The sequence below is a fragment of the Ooceraea biroi genome, chromosome 1 (assembly GCF_003672135.1).
Source record: "Ooceraea biroi isolate clonal line C1 chromosome 1, Obir_v5.4, whole genome shotgun sequence".
Taxonomy (NCBI): Eukaryota; Metazoa; Arthropoda; class Insecta; order Hymenoptera; family Formicidae; genus Ooceraea; species Ooceraea biroi.
Window position 1 is genome coordinate 6,733,352 of NC_039506.1, and position 21,916 is coordinate 6,755,267.

General features: G+C 36.9%; 2 protein-coding genes and 1 long non-coding RNA gene across 4 annotated transcripts; 1 reads left to right on the forward strand and 2 right to left on the reverse strand.

The window, feature by feature from the left end:
• Positions 1 to 132: 132 nt before the first annotated feature.
• Positions 133 to 3,802, reverse strand: LOC113562359 (protein ABHD18-like). The gene is given in 10 exon segments (XM_026971704.1): positions 133 to 918; positions 1,106 to 1,391; positions 1,623 to 1,944; positions 2,037 to 2,234; positions 2,311 to 2,449; positions 2,544 to 2,656; positions 2,799 to 2,981; positions 3,082 to 3,166; positions 3,712 to 3,733; positions 3,736 to 3,802. Coding segments are annotated over 10 exon segments (1,476 nt in total). The 3' UTR covers positions 133 to 857.
• Positions 3,803 to 4,643: 841 nt separating this feature from the next.
• Positions 4,644 to 5,006, reverse strand: LOC109611477. The gene is made up of 2 exons (XR_002193880.2): positions 4,916 to 5,006; positions 4,644 to 4,771 (listed from the first exon to the last, which is right to left on the reverse strand). It is a non-coding gene; the product is annotated as an uncharacterized LOC109611477 (long non-coding RNA).
• LOC105286760 (N-acetylgalactosamine kinase) lies at positions 4,984 to 15,024 on the forward strand. 2 transcript variants are annotated; one of them, XM_011351932.3, is made up of 10 exons: positions 4,985 to 5,111; positions 8,253 to 8,437; positions 9,093 to 9,260; positions 10,241 to 10,448; positions 11,202 to 11,310; positions 11,531 to 11,688; positions 12,124 to 12,264; positions 12,760 to 12,874; positions 13,735 to 13,939; positions 14,294 to 15,024. In XM_011351932.3, the coding sequence occupies exons 2-10, from the start codon at positions 8,268 to 8,270 to the stop codon at positions 14,469 to 14,471; spliced, it is 1,452 nt and encodes a 483-aa protein (XP_011350234.1). In that variant the 5' UTR covers positions 4,985 to 5,111; positions 8,253 to 8,267; the 3' UTR covers positions 14,472 to 15,024. The 2 variants fall into 2 exon arrangements, with proteins under 2 accessions (XP_011350236.1, XP_011350234.1); XM_011351934.3 differs by lacking the exons at positions 11,202 to 11,310; positions 11,531 to 11,688 and having other exon boundaries at positions 4,984 to 5,111.
• The last annotated feature ends 6,892 nt before the right edge of the window (positions 15,025 to 21,916 follow it).

Sequence of the window (21,916 nt, forward strand, 5' to 3'; positions counted from 1 at the left end):
TATAATTTCTCCATTTATTAGGCAGCTGACTCTCTTCTCGAAAGAAATTGAAGGCTCAATTTCTTCAAAGAAACACCGAATTAATTAATTAATTAATTTGGTCATCAAATAGATAGAGATATATAACTCACGTTCCATTTCAACTTTCCTTTCATTACTAATTCTTGGCTGATATTACATGGGACAAGTTTAATTTAACAGCCGCAAGTGTTATTCTATTTGTTGCTCATGTTGAACAGGAATAGAGTGATGTCTCGTATCGACGTAGTCGAATGAAACTTGTTCTTGACATTGTTAAGCAGACTGACTTATATACAGATCATTATTGCATAAACGTTTCACGTTAAATAATATTATACAAAGTATTAGCACACAAATATCACTTAGTAGACACATCACATGTGACATTTAATTACTAATTTCAACAAGTATGTACAATAACGTGATAAAACCGTGCACGTTCATAATTTTCTAAAATGTCTATAAAGAAGTGTACGTTATCAAGAAATCGCGTGTAAATCTATATAAAGTTAGCGTGTATAAAAAGATTGCATCCGCTATGCCGCAAACGAGTTGTTACTTGACGTAGGAACATCATTGGCTGATACCACACGACATTTGCTGTGCTAACACAACATTGATTATTATAAACAATTATTATAAATTGACTCGAACAGTTGTACTTTTTCGTAGCAGATTACCACCTGCGTAACAACCTAATAGATTATGTGCACGTAAAGATCCTTAATAATAGATACGCGAGGTCAATCACATAGTTGAATATTCCATCATCTAATTAAATTTGTAATTATGGCTCTGAAGTAGCGTGTATTCGCTGCGAGAAGATCACAAGCTCGTCAACTGGCATTGACAGGATATTTCTTCAAAGATCGCTGGATAGATTCCGCTATAGTGGATCTGAAAAAAAGTATACGTAAATATGATAGAACTTTTCACAGGCGATATTAACGAACAAGAAGACATTAAGTCCATATCAGACTACGTATTGGAGAGCAATCTTGGTCTGCTTTGTTCTGATTGGTCAAATTCCAATCTCCAGTACATAGTCTGATACGGGTTTTACAAGAAATTCGACTGAAGATACCTGAAGACTTTCTGATGAAGGAGGTACGCACTAACGTGGCCAGCATCGATGTAACGAATTTCAGCCCCTGGCCATATTGTTTCCAGGCTCATGCAATGATCTCGCGGTACATAAGCATCATTCCTGGCGCAAACAGCGATGATTAATTCAGTGTCAACTGGCGTCTCGAAATTTTTCAAGTGCGTACATTCGTCCATTATGCCGCGCATAAATTGCAGGGCCTCGTGTTCGCGCCATTTGTTGTCTGAAAACAGTGGATGCTTCGGCACTGGCAGTAAGCAAACTCCTGTCATAGGAAAAGCAACAATAGCATAAAAATACATGCTTACATGCTGCCTGACAAATACAACGGATAAGACAGTCTGAGGAAACGTTCACATTCACTTAAATACCGTCACTAGAAGATGTAAACGGAAATATATCAATGCTGACATATTTCTTTACAATTTAGGGATTTATTAGGACAAATTAGGGTCACATGCAAGGCGAATTAATTATATGAGATTAACTAACTTACCTTTGAGAGTATTGGGATCTTTTGATTTGAATCGATTGGAAATTAGATTTAAGGGGAATATCTTGGCCGCTGCCTTTTCTTCTGCAATCTGATGTTGTAATTTATTATTTTCGCTTTTATCCTCGCTTTGGGCGGAAATTTTATTGTCGTTATTATCGATTTTATTATTGTCGATATTGTCGATTGAATTTGTACCATTCTCAGCTACAGTATTATTGTCTTTGTTCGTTTTTTCATTGTTATATTCCTTTCTCAATTTATTTACTCTCTTCATACTTGCGGGATAATGCTTAGCGAAATGCTGACCAGCTAAGAAGGCATCCTACAAATTTTTAGTTAATGAAAAATACAAATTTTGTAGAAAAGATATTATGCTATGAACAGATGCATAATACAAAAATATCGGATATTTACATCCTGATCAATAATCTTCACCATTTTTGCGAGATCGTTCTTGTAGATTTTGTCCGAAAAGTATTGCGTTTCTAAAAGTGCCCAATTTATCGATGCGCTCATTACACCCTCCGTAAACACAGGTGAAGCTGTTGACCATGACAGACAGGGCACCAGTGAAATTGGTTTTGGCCAGTTGGTAGCTGCTAAAGAAGCCATCTGCAGAATAGATAACACGTTTACGTGCGTGAAAAGGATAATTGCATAAAAAGGATAATTTCTAAATAAAACTAACGTGTCCACCCATTGATAATCCAGTAATACCCAATGGACCGAATCCTTGTTGTTCGCACCAATTTAATAAAATGATTGATTCCATGATTAAACAGCCTCCCATGATGAAAATGTCGCATACATTGTGCAGACTCGATCGTCTAAAAGGAACAATTATGTAATGAAAGAAAGAACTGGATTTCTTGGCTTGACTAAGAATTTTAACCCGTACAAACCTTCCGATATAGTTCTTACTTTTGATCATCCGGCTTTCTCAGTCCATAGAACGGATTCTCCAGCAGGATCGAGGCTATTCCCGACTCTTTCAGCAAAGGCTTAGCAATAAGATTTCTACGTCGCCAAAAAAACTAATTAATAAAAATTAATAAGTAAGATGTGTATAAATTTCTTACTAACACTAGAATGATACTGTACACATTTGAGAGAAGACAATCAGATAGATATAATAAAGATTAGAAACAAGTTAGAAACGAATAATCTCGTACATACGTGATCTCCCGTCCCTGCGAGATGCAAACAAATCGGCTTTATTTTATGAGAACTCCACTTAGGTGGCAAAACCATCTGAAAATAAGCGATCTTGGTTTTATCCGGCATTATTCCCGGAAGATACTTCTCAAAGGGTGATTCAAATTGACCTTCGATTACATGGCAATCTGACCAAGTTTCATCCTGTTACACAGAAAAATCATATATGCATTATTATTTCTGAAATTAATGGGAAATTTGTGTTAGTGAAAATAACTTTTTCCACTAATACAAATCAACAAACCTTCGTTATTTCTATTGGATAGTCAAGTGGTATCATATTGTAGCAGGCTTCTCGGTTTGCGATAACCTTCCTGAATTCAAATATTCTGAAACAAAATATATTTAAATGTTGCACATTCTAAGAAAATCATCTATATGTTGCTATAAAATGAAACAAGTATTTTAATACATTTTTTTAATTAGATATGCTACAAAATTATAAAAAGAAAAAGAAAGAATTTATATCTGTCAAGGATTATTTCTATTATATTCAGAGCTTATGACATAAAAAGGCAGAAAATACTTAAGACTATCAATACGAAGATATAATTAATAACATTGGCATGCAAATGTGCAACGCATTTTTAGTAACATACATACATACATACATACATACATATATATATATATTATATATATATATGTGTATACGTATATCGACGTCACTTTGGAGCATAAAAAGTTTGTTGACAAATAATTCTTTGTAATTATAATAATGAATCATATTGGAAATGCTACATTTATTCACTATTATTAAAAACGGAGAATACTTCTACGCAGATGATTGTCCATTCATTGATGATCGAAAGTTGGTGTGAACTACTCAATGAGTGCTGAAGTAGTTTAGGTTAGGCTACAGGTGGCTGTTTACCGCTTTAAATTTTGGGGACTGCCCAGCCTTTCGTAAAGAACTTCGTGAGAAGTATGCTCCTGTAGACGGCATCCAAGCGACTCGGAGGCATCGCGGTTGACGTCTGGTCGATGCGAATGTGTCGCTCAGTTTCGCTGCACCCACTTCGTGTCGTGATACGACACTGTTGCGCATTACACGCGGAACCGTACGATTTCGCACCGCGAACCGGGTGACTTGCTCGAATTCACATACTTTATCTCACGCCTCCCAAACTGCACCTCGACTCGCTTATCGCGAGAAAGATGTAGAATCTGTCTGCACTGTCTGATGCTAGAAACGGTGCACGGTAACGGTGGTAACATGTGGAGGGAATGATTTCGTGACGTACACAATTACGTATCGTGTCCGTGTATGCTCGGGAGATCGAGTAACTTCGCGCAGTAGGAGACGAATTTCCGTGCGCACACGTAAATAACAACATATGAAAATATAAGATAACTGATAACATATGTAAGATAACATTGATAAAATTTATAATTGTACTTGTGTTTTCTGTTAGTATATTTACAACTGCCTATCTTCAAATTGATATAAATGTATAATTGTTACAAGAAATAATTAATTATTCAAATATCAAACTTTAAACATTTAATGGAACATAATACAAATTTTGTATTACAAAACGTTAAATAATAATTTGCGATATGTAACTAATGAATTGCTCCCGTTAACTTACTCTCAGATTTCTTTATTTTAAAGAATGTATAGATAACATATTTTTTATAATAATCATTATGTAATAATATTAATATGTAAATTTACAAAAAATATGTATGTTAAAACTTTACAGCTATATTAAAATATTTTTATGAATTATATCCCTTTATATAATGCTTATTCTCAATATCTAACATAGAAATTTGATAATTGTTCTTCTGATTTTTTTTAAGTTGTGCACGCTTCTCTGCACTAAAGTTTACTGCTATATCCAAAATTCGGATGCAAAACTTTGTATTATTTATTCATAATCCTTGTCTTGCGGCTTATGGAATGGCTTCTGGTATTTAGAAAACAGTTTCTAAAATAAATTCATCTTGTTCAGCGTTATTATTTTCCATAATTTGGGAAATGGAAGATAAGTCAGTTTGAACATCAACGACTCCAAATTTCCTTAAGGAATTTCCGTGGATGCCCCACGTTATCTTGAAAATATTCGAATTACCCGCCGCAAGCAGCATCGTGTACCTGCAGCAGCGACTCGTCCGACAGCGTTCTGTACCACGTAAAATGCGATAGATCGATAAGTGGTACGACGTGGACCGCACGCCGGACAAACGCATCACGTGTTGATAAGGTTAATCAACGGCGATAACGCGCCGCGTTATTCAGCAGTCCGTCGCAAGCAGTCGCAGAGCGAGGTATGTCCCAGTCGTTCGGTCAAAGCCGGCCCGGCGATTTTCCTGAGACGCTTCATTGAATCCGCCGCCAATCATATTCCGCTTTTGCGTTGTATTCCGTGTTTCACAAACGAACAGCTGACGCGGCATCGGCCGGCTATAACCACGAGTGACAATTTCGCGCACGCGCACGCGCCACACGTTCACCGACGATGTAAATCCGCCAGATAATACGAGTGCAATGTATCAAATGAAGATTGCAATATCCGGCGGCCGGAATGCTGTCAGTGCCTTTCCGCGAAACTTATGTTAAACGATGGTTGTATAATAATTCGTTTACAAAGCGATTTTAGTAATTTAATTTTTATTTTTTCCGCTAAAATCGTCTGGGTTAGAATTTAAATCGAAACGAAACTTTCGAAATAAGGTTGTTATTTCGTAAAACTAGAATTTTATTTTTGAAATCCCAGTATAGCCAGATTTGAAAAATGTTCCTTTACAAAATATGAAAATATAGATTAATGTAATTTGGGTATCAATAAATTTATATAATTGATTTTAAAGATCAGTAAAATACAAAGTCTTATAAAAATTTCAAAGGCAACTTATTGTCTTATTTATTCAGCGAGAATGTTCTGTAATACGTAGACAAACATGATACGCAGACAAATTTTATTTAATAATTATGATATGAATATTGCAAACTATTTGTCCTTACATTCATTTCTACTTACATTATACATCCGTAATTTAATTTATAGTTTTCAGAGAGATGTAAGGAATCGTAAACTACAGTACACAGAACATTGCATCTGTTTTCCGCGTTTTATCTAAGATCTCGCATTCTATCTGCGATCTTTAATCCGGACTTTAATTTTCTTTTTCCTCGATAAGAATGCGAGAAAGCCAATAGCATTCAATGAGTTATCAACGATTGAAAATCAAGCAATTGTCCTAGATTAAAACGTCAGACGCGGAGAAATAATGATCAGATATGAAATGTCAATGCACACACACACATACGCGTGTATATATCGATATTTGCAAATACACATCGATGCCAGATTGAGGAATTCGGTGTTATATTGCCTGTATTTATTACGAAACTTGTAACTCAACAGCACATCTGTCGTTAATTATGCAATCGTGGATCTATCGTACTGCTTTGTATGCATGAAAGAAAGTTGAACACAGTGTAACTACGAGCATCGGTATATTACTTCTCTCTCGATAATAAACATGATTATTTCGTAGAACCTCCAAACCTTTTTCGTAGAACTTCCAAAAACTTAAACCTAATTAAATAATTAAATTTAATAATAATTTAATAATTTAATTTAATAATTAAAATAGAAACTACAGATAGGACGTTAATCGATTCTTGCGTATTTTCCCTTGAATTCTGTTTTATTGTTAATATTCTCTTGAATTAAAAATCTCAAACTCCAAACTTTTGGAACACGCAGTAATGCTAATTATTATATGCCACATTACATTTACGAGTTCAGGCTTATCTTCATTAAATTATGTATTACGGTCTATTTCCTATATCGCGTGTAATGTGCAGATTTAAAATACATGTAAATTGTTAAGGATAAAACTGACAGTGTAGTTTAGTAACTGTTGTAAGTACTGTGTAGTAGTAGTGTTGCAATATTTAATAGAATGAAGTAGAATTTAGTTTTAGTTAGTATTATATTTGTTAGATTGAGAAGTTTCTGAAACCCCCGATAACAACGGGAAAACGGGAAGATATCCAGAGATAAACAATAATATCGGGTGTTTTAAAAGTATTCGCTCGACCTTATTGTCAGGAAGATACCGAAGCTTTGTGTGAGAGATCGAAGAGGGAGTCGAATCTGACCAGCCAGACGAGCAAGATCGTTACTCTGTTAATTTCTTTCATTCGTCAAATATAGTCGTCAACGGTTCAGTAGAACCAAGAAAACGCATTTCTTATTTTGAGCCATTCGGTCTACCTTTGTCATCGTCCGCATCTGAGCCGGCGAACGTAGTTCAGCATTGTGTCGGTGCTGACGCGATAAATCGAAGGCACATTAATATAAATGTATTTTAAATAATAAGATAAATGATAAGATAATAATTTCACGATATTTTTAAAATTGACATAAATCTATTTATCTAAATGTATCAACGTTCTATCGGATCGATAATAATGTTATGTGTCTATGTATTATATAAATTATATATTATATAGTATATAGTTTATATATCTTATCATACAATAAAGATTAAAATTTGAAAGATAGATAATACAAATGACAAACAACATCTGTTTGAAGTACAATATGGAAGTTTTCATTATGTCTCGCAATTGTATCTCAGGAAACGGCATCTCTGAGAATGGCTCATAAAGATAAAACTGTGGTGTTCGCCAATGATAATAGTGCACTATATTGATAATTCGATTTCCGATGCAGTCACAACATAAATACGATTATACGCATTAGCAGCTTCGCGGATCTTATTCGGCTCGTGATGCCGCATTAACCCATCAATAATTTCGCGATAAAGCAGATTTATTATGCGGTTCACGTAGCAAGCCGCTTCGCTATATATATTAAACGTCATTTCCATCAAATATCATAGAATATCAGAATTAGTAGGCGAGCCTGTGTCCCGCGACCTCACTGAGCGTTTGAATAAAAGCGTTGCGCGTGGTGAGCCTCGAGGGAGATAGCAGCTTCACAAAATAATGAAATTTAACCGTGAGGCCAAATTTATTATGTATGTGCTTGTTTCCACTTTGTTGTGCAAAAAGGATCGTTTCACGAAAGCCGCGACAAGTTGACTCCTTTTAATAAAGCCTCATTATGATCATTCAGCTAGGGAATAAGAGGCTCGAATTGTGATTGCACGGTGGGATTGCTGCGCGTACTCTTACTTTGCTAGCGTATTTGCCATAGCTATGAGTCTCAAAGAGAGACTACTGTAATTACCAACGAAGTTATTGCTGATGCTAAGGGAAAGCATTCAATCGCAACAGATTATGCAACCACATCATGCGTCGGTACGCGTTTCATTACGCTAATCATGCAGCGATAATGACGACAGAGAAACCATCTGAAAAATACAAATTATCACGAATGAATTTGAAGCAACCTGTAATTCTAAGACGTCTTCCTATGTTTCTGTGTCCAGTTTAAGCTACTAGGAATGTCCGATCACGCTAACGGAGATGACGCGGATGACCTCCATGAAGCGAATGACTTCGTGCCCATCCTGACACCCACCGTCGATATTTCACCGAGATTAAAGACCTTGGCCGCTCACTTCGTCTGCAAATACAACGTGGAGCCTTCCTTTTTCGCCCGAGTGCCAGGAAGGTGAGAGCAGTATATAAATTATTCGTGATTCTAACACGTGTTTCACGGATCCTACCGAGTGCCATCACGCGGCCGTTCATGCAGAGTTTAAGAAGCATCAAGATTTGAATCGCGTCACGCGATGTTAGGCATAAAGTATATTATGTATATTACTACCTCAAAGATCATGCGATGCTAATGAGCGATCTAATGGGTCGTTAATCATCGCAGACGTTCACCCTTCATGCGCGAGTTTAAGCTCCTTCGCAGCAATGAAGGATCAATACGTTTTCTGACGATGGATCTCAGTTCGGTCGTATATCATTCGAGCTTAATAAGTCTGTAAAGCACGCGTAACGCGTGGAACGCCACGTATGAGCCTGATTACGCAATAAAACTATTTATAGTTGAAAAATAAAGTGCTCAAAGGTGTGTCCGTGAACAAAGGCGCATATACGTAAATTCCAGCATCAAATTTTCGATATATGCGATTACATAGACTATCACATAGCAACAATAATTGATCGTAAATCGAATTTGTAGCCCACGTGATTAGTCAACATTAACGCGAATAATACATTTACACGCTTGATGGAGAGATTCTGCAGGTTCCTTGAATTATTTCGATAATGACAGGTACATTTATGAATGACTCTGTCACGCGCACATGTTGCAGAGTGAATTTGATAGGCGAGCACATTGATTACTGCGGATATGCCGTTTGTCCAATGGCCATCGAGCAAGACATACTTGTGGCAGTGGCAGTGTCGAATGATAACGACATTCATCTCACCAACGTAGATCCCGTATACAAGGACTTTCGATGCAGTTTCGAGGACGTGGGGTGAGTATGCAACTAAAGAGTTTCAATCTGTTAACATAAAGACGTTAGGTCGGCAGTTCAGGCAAGTTCGAGAGTCGATTAATTTTTTTAACAGCTTGCGGAAACTGCGCGGCGCGTCTTCTTTTTCCTCCTTTTTTTTCTGCGGTCACTAAGATTCCATGTACTAATATATATCGCGTCTACCATATAACACGGTATACGCATGTGGCACGTATAATGTAATACCGTCCCCATACTGTCATGCCTGCAGTTGTGTGGCCTCGCGCACTTATAAGCACTTATAGCCCCTTAACAATTTAAAGCTCCTGATCCCTCATTGCGACCATCTTGGATTATGACTAAGGATTATGGCTAAAACTAGAATTATGTGCAATTTATCCGCGCAGCTACGTACGTGCGCGCACAATGGTTGTGATCCTTTTGGTTTTTAATTTTATATGACTGCGGATTAAATGTTATTATAGTTAAAACTATTATTTCGCGACGTGAGAAACCTGGGAGGAAATGATAGATGACCGACGGACCTACGCCACACGTAATATAAGAAAAGCAGATAATATCTCGTGCTCTCTCTTGCGCAACCTCGCCCTGGATTAAATTATCTCCGTGCTTCCTTTGCTCCCGGTATAATACCTGGGAAGATAATATGCGAACTTTTTCTTAATCTCATTCATTATTCAATGTCGCACGATCACGTCAGATAACATGTAACTCAGCTGGCGGACTGGTCGAACGTATCGTTATCGATTCTTTCGACTTTTATATTCCTTATTATGTCACATGTCCCATACGATAATAATACACGATAAAAGACAATAATAATTACGTGCAACAAGAGAAAGAGAAAAAACAAAAATTTCGAGTAAATGCTGCTGTATTTTGATAATGCGGACATACTTCTTTCTTTCGAGATCTCATCTTGATGATTAAATAGTAAAATTCTTTCAGACGTAAGTGTGTAGCACAGTCGCACATTTCAGATCCCGTATTAGTGATAGCGACAGCGGACCGGCCTGGTACAAATATTTTCTGTGCGGTGTAAAAGGAGCACTCGAGGTAATCCCAACAGAGTCCGTTCCTTCGGGAATCCTCGCTGCGGTATGGGGCAACATACCTCCTAATTCCGGCGTTTCCAGTTCTAGCGCGCTTGTCTCAGCCGCTCTCCTTTCGATCGTGCATGCCAGTCAGGTGAGAGTGGCTCAGAGTAATTGACTCTTTACGAAGGATATTAAATATCATTATATTACTTTGCTTTTTATTATGCAAAATGGCATTAAAGATATCTACCCTTTGGGAAAGTAATTAATAAGCGAGCAGCTGCAGAATATTAAAATTAAAGTTCGTAAATTACTTCTTTGGACTTAAATTGGTTCGAGACATTTTTCTCACTGCGGGAAGTTGTCCTTCTGATAGCCTTTTAGCTAAGTTCAATTTTCCTAGACGTCTCCGTGAATGAAGAAATGCAGGAATGATATCGCATAATGAGACGTAATATTTTTTGTGAATAGATTATTTATACTGGCCGGTATTGTGTTTGCCAAACAGATCAAACTATCGTTCGCCTCGTATAGCGTTCTTTCATTTCTTTCTTTCTCGGACGTAGATCCTATTTCTTTTGACGGTTTCGTGTTTGCTCAAATGGATATCCGAAGGCAACATAGCCGTTGCGAATCTTAAAGGCACTTCTTTGATGCTTTGTATTGTTCTTCTCTACATTATTATCTTGTCCCTTTCAGTTTCCCGTCAATCTTACGTCTCTGTACATTACTCGGTTCAAGAGTTTCCGTTTCAAAACTCGTCTCGCAAGTTCTTTCTTATTCATTCAAATTTCGAATATTGTTAGCTTTCGTTGACGAGTCATCAATGTGAATCACAATTGTTCTGACATCGATTGTCATTATTATCTTTCGACATTCTCGACAATATCTGTATACGTTGCAGTATCAATTGTCAAAACGTGAATTGGCGACAATCAGTGCTCGAGCTGAGAGACATATCGGCACTCAAGGAGGCGGGATGGATCAGGCTATCGCTTTTCTTGGAAAAGCAGGTAATTGTAATTTTTATTAACGTATTGGCTTGCAAATTAAATTATTTGTCACGAAATTCAAGAAAAATTTGAGATCGCTTGAGCAATTAAGTAAAAAACTTGACTATTTAAAATAATTCGTCATAGTTATCTGATTGTGACATTAAATATAAAATACAATTGTCGTATCGCAAAAAATTCGACTCATTTTTTGCAATATACTTTTCGTTTATTCCTAAAGGCGCGGCCAAGCTGATAGAATTTGATCCATTACGTGCCACCGATGTAACATTACCCGAGAATGCAGTATTTGTAATAGCACATAGTCAAGCTTATCACAATAAAGCTTCGTCGGCCGACTTCAATCTTAGAGTTATGGAATGCAGGCTAGCTGCACAGGTAATTCAATTTTAATATTTAAAAGCTATGTCTTTTTAATAATTGTCATTATCCGCGAACATCCATTTTGAGTAAAGCGATTGCGAGCCCCGATTCGATTTATCTTTCTGGCTCGAGAGTGACGTTGAACACTAAAGTTCTATAAATACACGAAGAGAGACCATCCCGGAACTAATAAGACCCGTTTTCGATTACACTTCACGCTACTCGCTTTCCGATGGACGTTGACCGATGCATCCTGCGTTTATTCAGGACATTTTCCAACCCTCACAGCTGATCCAATTCCATCCTCTCCGCTTTCCTCTTTGCACCGAAAAACGCTTTCGTTCAAGACACCAACAATGAGTAATGAAGAACTGAATATTTCATGAAGTAATCTTTTATTCACACTATCATTTCCCAACTGAGCCATAAAATTTGCCTCTCGGTGCGTAGATGATAGCTAAGAAAAGAAATATGGATTGGGAACTCGTACGAAGATTATTTGACATCCAAGAATGCCTCATCTATGACCTAGACGAGATGGTTGACGTGGTAAAGATGAACCTGCACGAAGAACCGTACACGCTTGACGAGGTATATCGTTATGTATTTCTTTTTTTCTTTCTTTTCTATGGATATCCGTTCTTTTTTCGGCACACGATATCAATACACATATTCCGGATCGACTATTTTTCTGAAAATTTCTCTATTCCTCCTCTATTAAGAAAATTGAATGCGATGCCGATAACAAATGATTATCCATTCGAGTGTTGACCGTGCCCAATGTTTATCAGGATAGCAAAACTGTTGCATTATTGCTGGATCAATAACGCAAGACCGGAATCTTTCCTTTGTACGATACCTTAACGACGGAAGGAATCTCCCTAGAGACATGATTAAAGCTAAAGAGGAAATTTCGCAAAGCGTGACATAAACAGATGATAAAGCTGTATTTCGCGTACACGTAAAGCCACGTCGGTTTATGTAACGTGAGCGGTATTAAATAACGTTTCGTCGAGCGAGTCTCTCATCAAAATGGTGAAGCAAAAGCGCCTATCATCGACGGAACATAAATTTCCTCCTTCACAGATCTGCGAAGCTCTCAATACGAACTACGAACAACTCAAGGAGACATCTCTCATCGGTCCCGTTAATGCTTCGCAAACGTTTAAGCTGTATCAACGAGCTCTGCACGTTTTTCAAGGTAAGAGCATCAATTTTCATGCGCTGGTAAATCGTAAAACGCGATTCCGGATTCGATAAATCAAGAGAGCTTACGCTCTCTTCTTTCCAGTCAATGTATCCTTAACTTTTTCTACGCAAAATTCCCTGCGGCAAATTTCCTTGCGAACTTCGTGCTCGCTAAAAAGAAACGTTCAAAAGTACAAGCCATTAAAAAAGTAGAACGCAAACTTCGTTTCGTCTCATTTAGTGCAGCAATTATACTCTACAGCAATTATAAAGGCGTTTAATTGATTTCCATCCTATTTCTACTAATATTACCACCGGCGGCGTAAAAGAAGTGCAAAGCGTTGCAGATCCACCTTCCGTTTCACGATCAATGTTCCTACGAAGAAGTTATCGCGCAACCCGGGGTTTTTGCGTGCAAAAGTGCACCACGACGATCAATCATATGCACATACATTATTCTATAAAGCTATAAATTATCTCGACGAACATTTGCATCGAATGCGACCACTAAACGGCTAAAAAGTTAACTCGAGCTCGCATTGCAAAATTAAATTGCGGCAGAAATTTAACCGCGCAAGAAAAAACTGTTACACAGCTACGGAACATTTCCTTCCATTTGGGATATACCTAAAGTTTTTTCCACATTTTACAACTATCCCTCTTTCAGTAGAGAAAAAACACTAATGATCTATAATTAGGCACGATAATTAACATTGGATCGATTAGTTCGTTAATTTCGTTAAGGGCTCTGCGAGTTCTTTTTCGCTGTTACATCACGTCGTCGTCATGTAAAAAGCACAATGTTTGTTATCACAGTATCTAGTAAATTCGCGTTGATTAATCGTACATTACACCGTTGCTTTTACTCCGTAGAAGCCAATAGAGTGCTTGAGTTCTGCCGCATAAACGATGAAGATGGCATAAAGGAACACGAGAAGCTTCAACAGCTCGGCAGCCTGATGTCGGAGAGCCACGCTAGTCTCCATAAACTGTACGAGTGCAGCCATCCAAATGTGGATGCACTCGTCGAGAAAGCTATACATTGCGGTGCATTCGGTGCTAGACTCACGGGAGCTGGGTAAATATCAATATCATTAAATATGTGTATTATATTGTGCCCAGTTAAGGTATGATGCTGTGCATGCGGCTGTACAAGAAACTGTATTTTGAACTACATTTAAATCGGATTCCATCTTGCCAGAGGTACAAATCTCTCTACAGCATGAGGAAGCGTTGTCAAATACAACATTATTACATGTAACTTAAATGATAAATAATATATTTTATGTTATAAAAAAACATATGTAAAATGTTATATAAAATATTTTCTGATATTATTTCTTATGTTAATCTGATTTTAATTTCCGCGCTTCAAGATAAAAATGGAACAAATGGAGCTAAGGTAATAAATCACGTTTCTTTGGTATTACAGTTGGGGTGGTTGCATCGTGGCCATCATCAGTAAAAATGAAGTTGAGCGATTTGTGAACGCTCTCCGAATATATCTCTGTCAGAATAGTACAAAGGACGAAGCGGAGCTCAAGGATATGGTATTTCCGACGGCACCGAACCAGGGTGCTGTCATTTACACTGTGTCAACACTGCTCTGAATCGTAAAGCCTGCGTTGTGATAAATATAGTGGCACCCTTTGGCCCGCGACGTCATGGCGTCCCTTTATTGACATTCCATTATTTTCTCCACCTCGCTTTATTCTACATTTCTCTTTTTATTCTGCTTGCTTCGTCTTCTACCAAAAATTTTAATTGACAAAAGTATGCTATCTGTAGCGTGCCTTTAGTATTGAGGCTCGAAACCGAACCCACCACTTAAACGGATATCTTTCGGAACGTTGCTTCTTGCCATGTAATTGCTGTACATACACGATGAATCCTGTTCGAGTCATGGGATCAAACCTACAAAAAAATGTCGAGTGTCGAGTGTCTAACCAAAATCTGATCCCCAACATAGTTTAATTATGTTAGAAACTAAAATGTTAGCTTTTGTTTTTCTGCATATAGTTACACATAATTATCACGCACGAAAAGCTTCGTTAAAAAATTTGTAGACTCATTATTCTGAATGAAGAATGCAAGAATTGTGGCTTAAATATATCTGTACATTTTTTGCATTAAATAAATATTAATAAAAAAGTCATGGTAAAATGTATTTCTTAGCAAATTTATAACATCAATCCAAACACAGTAAGACACGAGCACGGATCTTGTCTTTTCTGTGCTCGTATCTTTTTACCGATGAACTATGATAAGACCTTTAATGAGTTATGGCGGAAGTTTAGCACAACAGCGAACAATGGAATTTACTCAAACAAAATTTCACTAGTTTACTCCCGCATTAAATTACCGTCACTGTTGTGCGCTAAATCATAAGATGCAACATGCTCATAGGAAAATACGGGATAACTTATCCGCTATTTCATCACATGTTCTATGCAACTAAAATATGCGTTACATATAAAAAAGATAAGAAGATAGATTGCTAAATGACTTTACCAGTAAACTTATCCTCAAAGTGCGCTGAATCAGATGCATACGTTATTGGATTACGTATGATGCATCGTCTGAGGAGAATGCGCGAGAAATTTTTATTCACGAGAGATAGAATGCTATCTACCGTACTATCTGTACCTAAAGCTCCAACACGCAGATATTGATTTTCTACCGTCCGTCTGATAAATTTCAACAAGTAATCACCGGTACTGCTCCTCAGAGAAGTCATTTTCAATTTCAATCGCGTGAGTATTACCGCTCCGACATTCTAGGTGCAAAAGACATTCGATTGGATTGAAATCCAGATCTTAAACAGGTATGGCTGTACTCAAATACTTGCAATCGGAAGATTATCCGTTTATGATCGCCGAAATGGAGCGAACAGAAAAGACAACGCTTTCACGATGATTACACAGTTAAAGTCAAAGGTAAAGTATTATATTTAATAAAATAAGTACCATATGTGTGTGTGTGCACTATTTCGATATCGTTTGGTACCAATACTTTTACGCCAAATGGTAAAAGACGTCGTCGAAATTTTGCGCGATTATAATTTGACGCAGTTATCTATCTGAATATTAACTAACTTACATGGATATTAACTAGCTTATATGGTTAGCATCTAGCTCGAGTATTCCTAGAAGTTCCACGTTAGTCCTACGTCCTACGTGCTCATTACGTTCGTGATTTCAGGTCGCGCGGTATTAATACGTGGTTGTAATGACTGTTGCAGTGCGACCCCATGCAACGGGAGCATACATGTACTCCGTAAGGATGATACGATGGCAAGGCATGTACTGTATACTTGCAAATCACACGATATTACGTCCCTGTGTGTCGCTGCACGTTCAAAGGGATGAAGAAACGGCTTTATAAGATTACAACCGGCGGAAAAGAGGTACACACGATTTTCCTTTTTTGATTCTTGAAGCAACTTCTACGGATTTGCCAGTGCAAACATCCGTGCAAATAAACCGAAATCAGGACTGAATTTAAAGTCGAAATGTACACACGCGCGCGCGCGTATGTATGTATGTGTGTGTAGAGCTTTTAAAAGGTGCCGGTCCCCGTTTCGACGGTTGTCGAACTTTTTATTCTTTACTACGTGCTTCTTTTATGCGCGGCTAGTCGTAAAAATGTCAATTGAATGCAATCGATACTGTCTGTTCCCTTTTAATTCTGTCGCTAGTACAAGACAGGAGGATCGCAATTAACTTGAATCGATACTTTACGAGAACAGTGGATAACACATTCGCGTAAACGGTGCCAGAATTGCTCGCGTTTTATCTTCATCCAATTTTGTATGCTGAGTTAAATTAAATCTGGATTTAGTCGATGTCTGCAGGAGCGATAAAGCAAAGCCAGGCACATATATATTCGACTAGTACATATTTCGCTACCGAAAAGTTAAAGTCGAAAGCTTCATACGAAATCTTCCGAAAACTCGTCGAAAACGTTTCAAAGTCTTTATGGCATCCCGTGAACGAAGCTTACTTATTTCTCTTGGGACTTACTCGACTATTGATCTGTCACAATTTAAATGTTTCAGAGTGGAGTCAATATATAATTTATATAAACCGCTTCATATGTAAAAGAATCGTGCGTATAGGGCAGATGTAATACGGATTATAAGCTTACTCCATATCGTTAATATCATTCGAAAATCTGATAGTTCTGCTATAGAAATATTTAATATTTTAAAAAATAGTCTATTATTTCTTTTTTTATTTTCTGACGAAGAGGGAATCCAGTAAATTTTTATATCCAATTTTAGCTGCGCTACAATTATAAAGTTGCATGATTATAAAATTATCCTACGTTACTGCGGGTACCCGGTAAGGTGTGGTGTAGCAACGTTTTAGATTATTTGTTATGTACAAATAACATAAATAAGAAACCTGAGCTGTCGTCAGCATGAATGCGCGAAAGGACTTGAACGTAGCTCGAATATAGCACCTTTAAGCACATTTACAGGTTTTGTCGATTGTTCACGCTTCGGGTTTTCATTCTTTTTCATCTTTTATGTCGATGAAACAGATTTTCCGGAATACATGAGCGAATCCACGATCCACGACTTTTCACTCGCGTCCGTTGAAATTTTACTATTTTTTTTTTAGAATAAACGGAAACGAGTGAAACTATCTTTTACCGTAAAACTGCACAGCCATGCGCATGTCTTCTGTATTTGAAAATTTTAATGCGCTCGATAGAACGTGGGATATAAATTCGTACCAAGCTGTTCCATCAAAATCGAGGGATCGATACGAAAAATGCGCGCTTACGCGTAGATATACATACGTACTATATACATATGTATATCTATTTTCCACAAACGTGCATCCTTTTGGATTCACTAAAGCTGGAGACGAACGACGAGTTATTTCCAAACCATGTTTTACGAGGGAAGAAGATGAGGACAGAAACGAATCGAACTTATTTCCGCATACACCTTATCTCTCTTGTTCGCATCAAACGCTTCCCCTCAAAGTCATTTCAGAGATGATACAGTGGTATCTTGCGTCACTTTCGGCTTTATTACATCACTCCCTCGTTTGTCGGACTTAGCTCTTTGTGAATCACACTCTCGCAATCGGGGAGTCGCGTCAAGATGACCGATTTACCTTAATCTCTCGGATCCAAAAAGATTTCGGGCATTGACTCGATCACGAACGTTCCACGTGCGTTTTCGTGTGAGATTGAAACGAAGAAAAGTTTCAGCGGATTTGCACACGATGCGATTCATCAAAAAGTTCCGTCACGATCATTGGTGCTATACTTTGGATCGATATACCGTCATGTCTGCTTGAAAAAAGAACCGTCGTTCAATTTATTCAAAAGGTTCGTCCCATTGAAATATGTAAGGGTCTGTGTTCTCTCACCGCGCGTAGATACTTGCACGATATTACGTTTTTCTAGGTAAGAAAGAAGCCGAATACGTCTCTTTTGCAAATACACCGACCAGCAGATGCCTTCCAAGAAGATAAAAAAAGACTTTTTCTCTTTATGCATTATACTATGGATCCCCCATATGCGAATATTTTTACATATTGTTACAGCTAACGACGTATATTTTTATTATTGCTGATGTACGTTACTAGTAACGAAGAAAATTTTATGTTTCATATTTTTCAAAGACCTTCTTTGCATGGATAATATTATTTTTCATCATTCTTTGAAATTCTAGATTTATTGAAAATCCTAGCAAATGAATTAAAGAAACGCTATTTATTTCTGAATAAATGGCTTGACAATGATCGCGATAATAAAGATCTTAACTTAATGAAATGGCCCTAACGTGAAAGAAATGAGAATGGAAAGCGAGCTTTTGTTCAGCAAAGTACAAGGCTAGTAAGATCTTTAATACCCTATTCAATCGCCACTCTATTTTCACAAGTGAACAGGTTTCTCTGGGGATACAAACTCTTAAGTTTTAGAATAGAAGTGTATTCTGAAAGTAGTTCACGAACCATTTATCTACTTCGTAAAAGTCCTCCCGTAAAACGCTTGAAAATTTTATCGCACAATCTCATAATTCATGTTAAAGTATTAAAAAATTCTTCAAACCTTAACAAATTTCTCAACTTCGTTTAAATTCTCGATAAAATATTTAAAAAGGAAAGATAAGAAAAGAAAATACTATCATCTGGTAAATTATAATTTTTATGAGCTTCTAGTCTTAAAAAAGTGCTCGTAAGATTAAAATTGTTCGAAAGATAATATCAGTTGCAATAAACAGTAACGATCCGGTGCGTAACGGTAGATGCGTTTTTACCCTCGTAACTAAATCGGTTATTGCTGAAAGGGCATGAGTCAACTTCTTTACAAAAGTGGATTCTATCATCCGAATTGAACCGTTAGAATAATCTCGAAGAGCAAAAAACCAAGATCAAAAGATTTATTTGTTTATTTTTTTAAAGAATTTTTGGAAAGCAAATATCTCAAATATATATTGTAATAAGCGTATAATTAGCAAAATGATCTGTTTTGAAATTATATGTATAATATTTTTAAATGTCGCGTTTAAAAACAGTAATTTTTATTTCGTGACATTATATGTGCCTTTACTCGTAAATTTAATATAATTCGAATATAAACAAGAAAAATGGAAAGGAAACGATGTAATGAAGGAAGTTTGATAGAATGTGACACTGAGGGATGTAGCTCATTTACTTGGAATAAAGTTCAATACCTTGTCTTATCGCGTTGAAGACAAAAGAGCAAAAGTTAACGTAAGAAAGAGTAATGCAGAAAAGAGAGCTTCCATTGAATTATGCATGTTATAAATCACAACTGTAAATCACTACGTAACAGAATGTAAATGACATGTTCGGAAATAAAACAATTTGCAGTAACGTAATAATTAAAAATCGCCTATATTTAATTATAGCACTAGAATTTCAATCATATTCAAACAAGAAATATATCAGAAAACAAGAAATTCGGACTGTTATAATGTTTCTGCAAGTTATATCAATTAAATAATAACTTAAATAGAGAAGTTAAAAGATGCAAGTATTGTTATAACCAGCTTTTCCAGCGAACAGATATTTACAATATTCTCGTATATTACAAATTTTTTTTCATGTAATAATATTAATTTAATTATAATAACTAAAAATAAAAATACAACTGTGCGTGTACGTACGTGCGTTTCCACAAAAAATATCACTACTGTCTATGCCATTTTTATCTGCTACACGAAAATAACTGTCCTACATTACTGTCCGCTTTATGCTAAGATAAGAATAAATATGAAGAAGATGATACACATTCGTGCAAATTCAAGCAGTTAACACCTAAACGACAAAATACAATAATTTTAAAAACCTCGCTTTTATATTACACTATCATACTACGTTTATTCGTGTACTACGTATATTTGTCTCTTGTATATTCGTCTTCTTAGGTCGGAATCTGTAAAGACTTCTACAAAATGGGAGTAGCAGTACGTGTTAGCTGACAACGTATTTTTCCATCAAGCGAACGTAATCTTTGAGGCTTCGTCGGCAAAATAAATTCAAACAGCTTTCCTTATACATTAATATACACGTTCATGTGTATGTATATGTGAAGGATACAGTTTCACAGGATCACGTAGGAGCTAGCAGTTCGGATAACAGACGCACGTGTCCTATCATGTGCTTGCAAAATAGTTCCCTCAAACATATGATTTAAAAGGGAGGGTAAAGATATAAGACTGCTGTCATATTTTCAATTCTCGGAATAAGATAGTTTATTTTGTATGTCTGTATGTTGTATTTCTAATTTAAATCGAATTTTTGCATTATTCCTCCAATGATGTGTTAATAAACATTTGTACGAAACTCTTCTATTATATTGCCCTAAGAAAAGCAGAACTGTAGAAAATTTGTATTCATATTTTCATAATATATGATTAAAGATTAATTTCAATAAATAATAACGGACTCGGTACATTGTGATTATATTATTGATCATATTATATTATTATATGTATAATTTATCTTATTTATGTTAATTCAAACACATGTACGCGCCAAGACCAATATAGATTGTAATTAACTAATTGTCCGTTACCCGTAATTTTCCGACTTTGTGCCAAAGCACTTCTAAATTACTGCGACAAAGCGCGGGTGTTGCCTTTGATGTGCAAAAACGTCAGCTCCAGTTTTACGTAGCGGATATACTTGCGCGCTGGCATAATTCAGAATCAAGAGAGCTATATGCGGTCGCAGATCGATAAGGCGCTCATAAAGATTCACTCGGAAACATTCGGGTGAGAAATAATCGCGGATAATCGATACGATTTCGCGACGTTTTTAATCTCACGAAATGAAACCGCGCCGCTTCGCACTTCTTCCATTCCCATTTCGTTCTGTCTCCGCGCGAATCCTTCGGAAGGATGCACTCGGCAAATGCATTCGCTTCGCAAATGAAACAACGCATCGGTTCCCCGGCACTTCGAGTGTCGAACATCGAGTGTCGAAAGGTGCAGCTTGCCTGCACCGAAGACGAAATAGTTTACTGCTCTAACTTCATTACACAAGTTTTAATGCGTTCCGAGCACGTCTACCCTTTTTGGTACTTTTCGCACAATGCAAGGGTATGTGTGTGGAAGTTACCATCGTAAAGTTGCCCTCGACTCCTTATTGCACAACCTGGATGTCGGAGGAAGTACGCATTGCCTGGAGGAAGAGAAAGCTTATGCATCGATGCATCTGCATCTTGTTTATCTATTAGACTACCCGTCACACAAATATTGAATTTCGTTCTCACATAGTATACGCATACATAGAGCTTAATAATTCCATCCGCGACCTCGAGAACGCTAAGTCTAATTTGCCTAGGTCTTGATGAATAAATTTTGTTTCCTTCCTTTCAACGCTCGTCCGCTTTTGGAATTTCGAGAATCGTGTTTCCGTAGAAATCCGACATTAAATTATACTTTCGCTCATATAAGTTCCTTGGGTACACATTAAACAAACTAATAAATTATATTATGCATTGTCAATTAATTCATGCATCGTCTAAAATGAATCGGGCTTTGCGCCAATCTCGTTTTATGTAA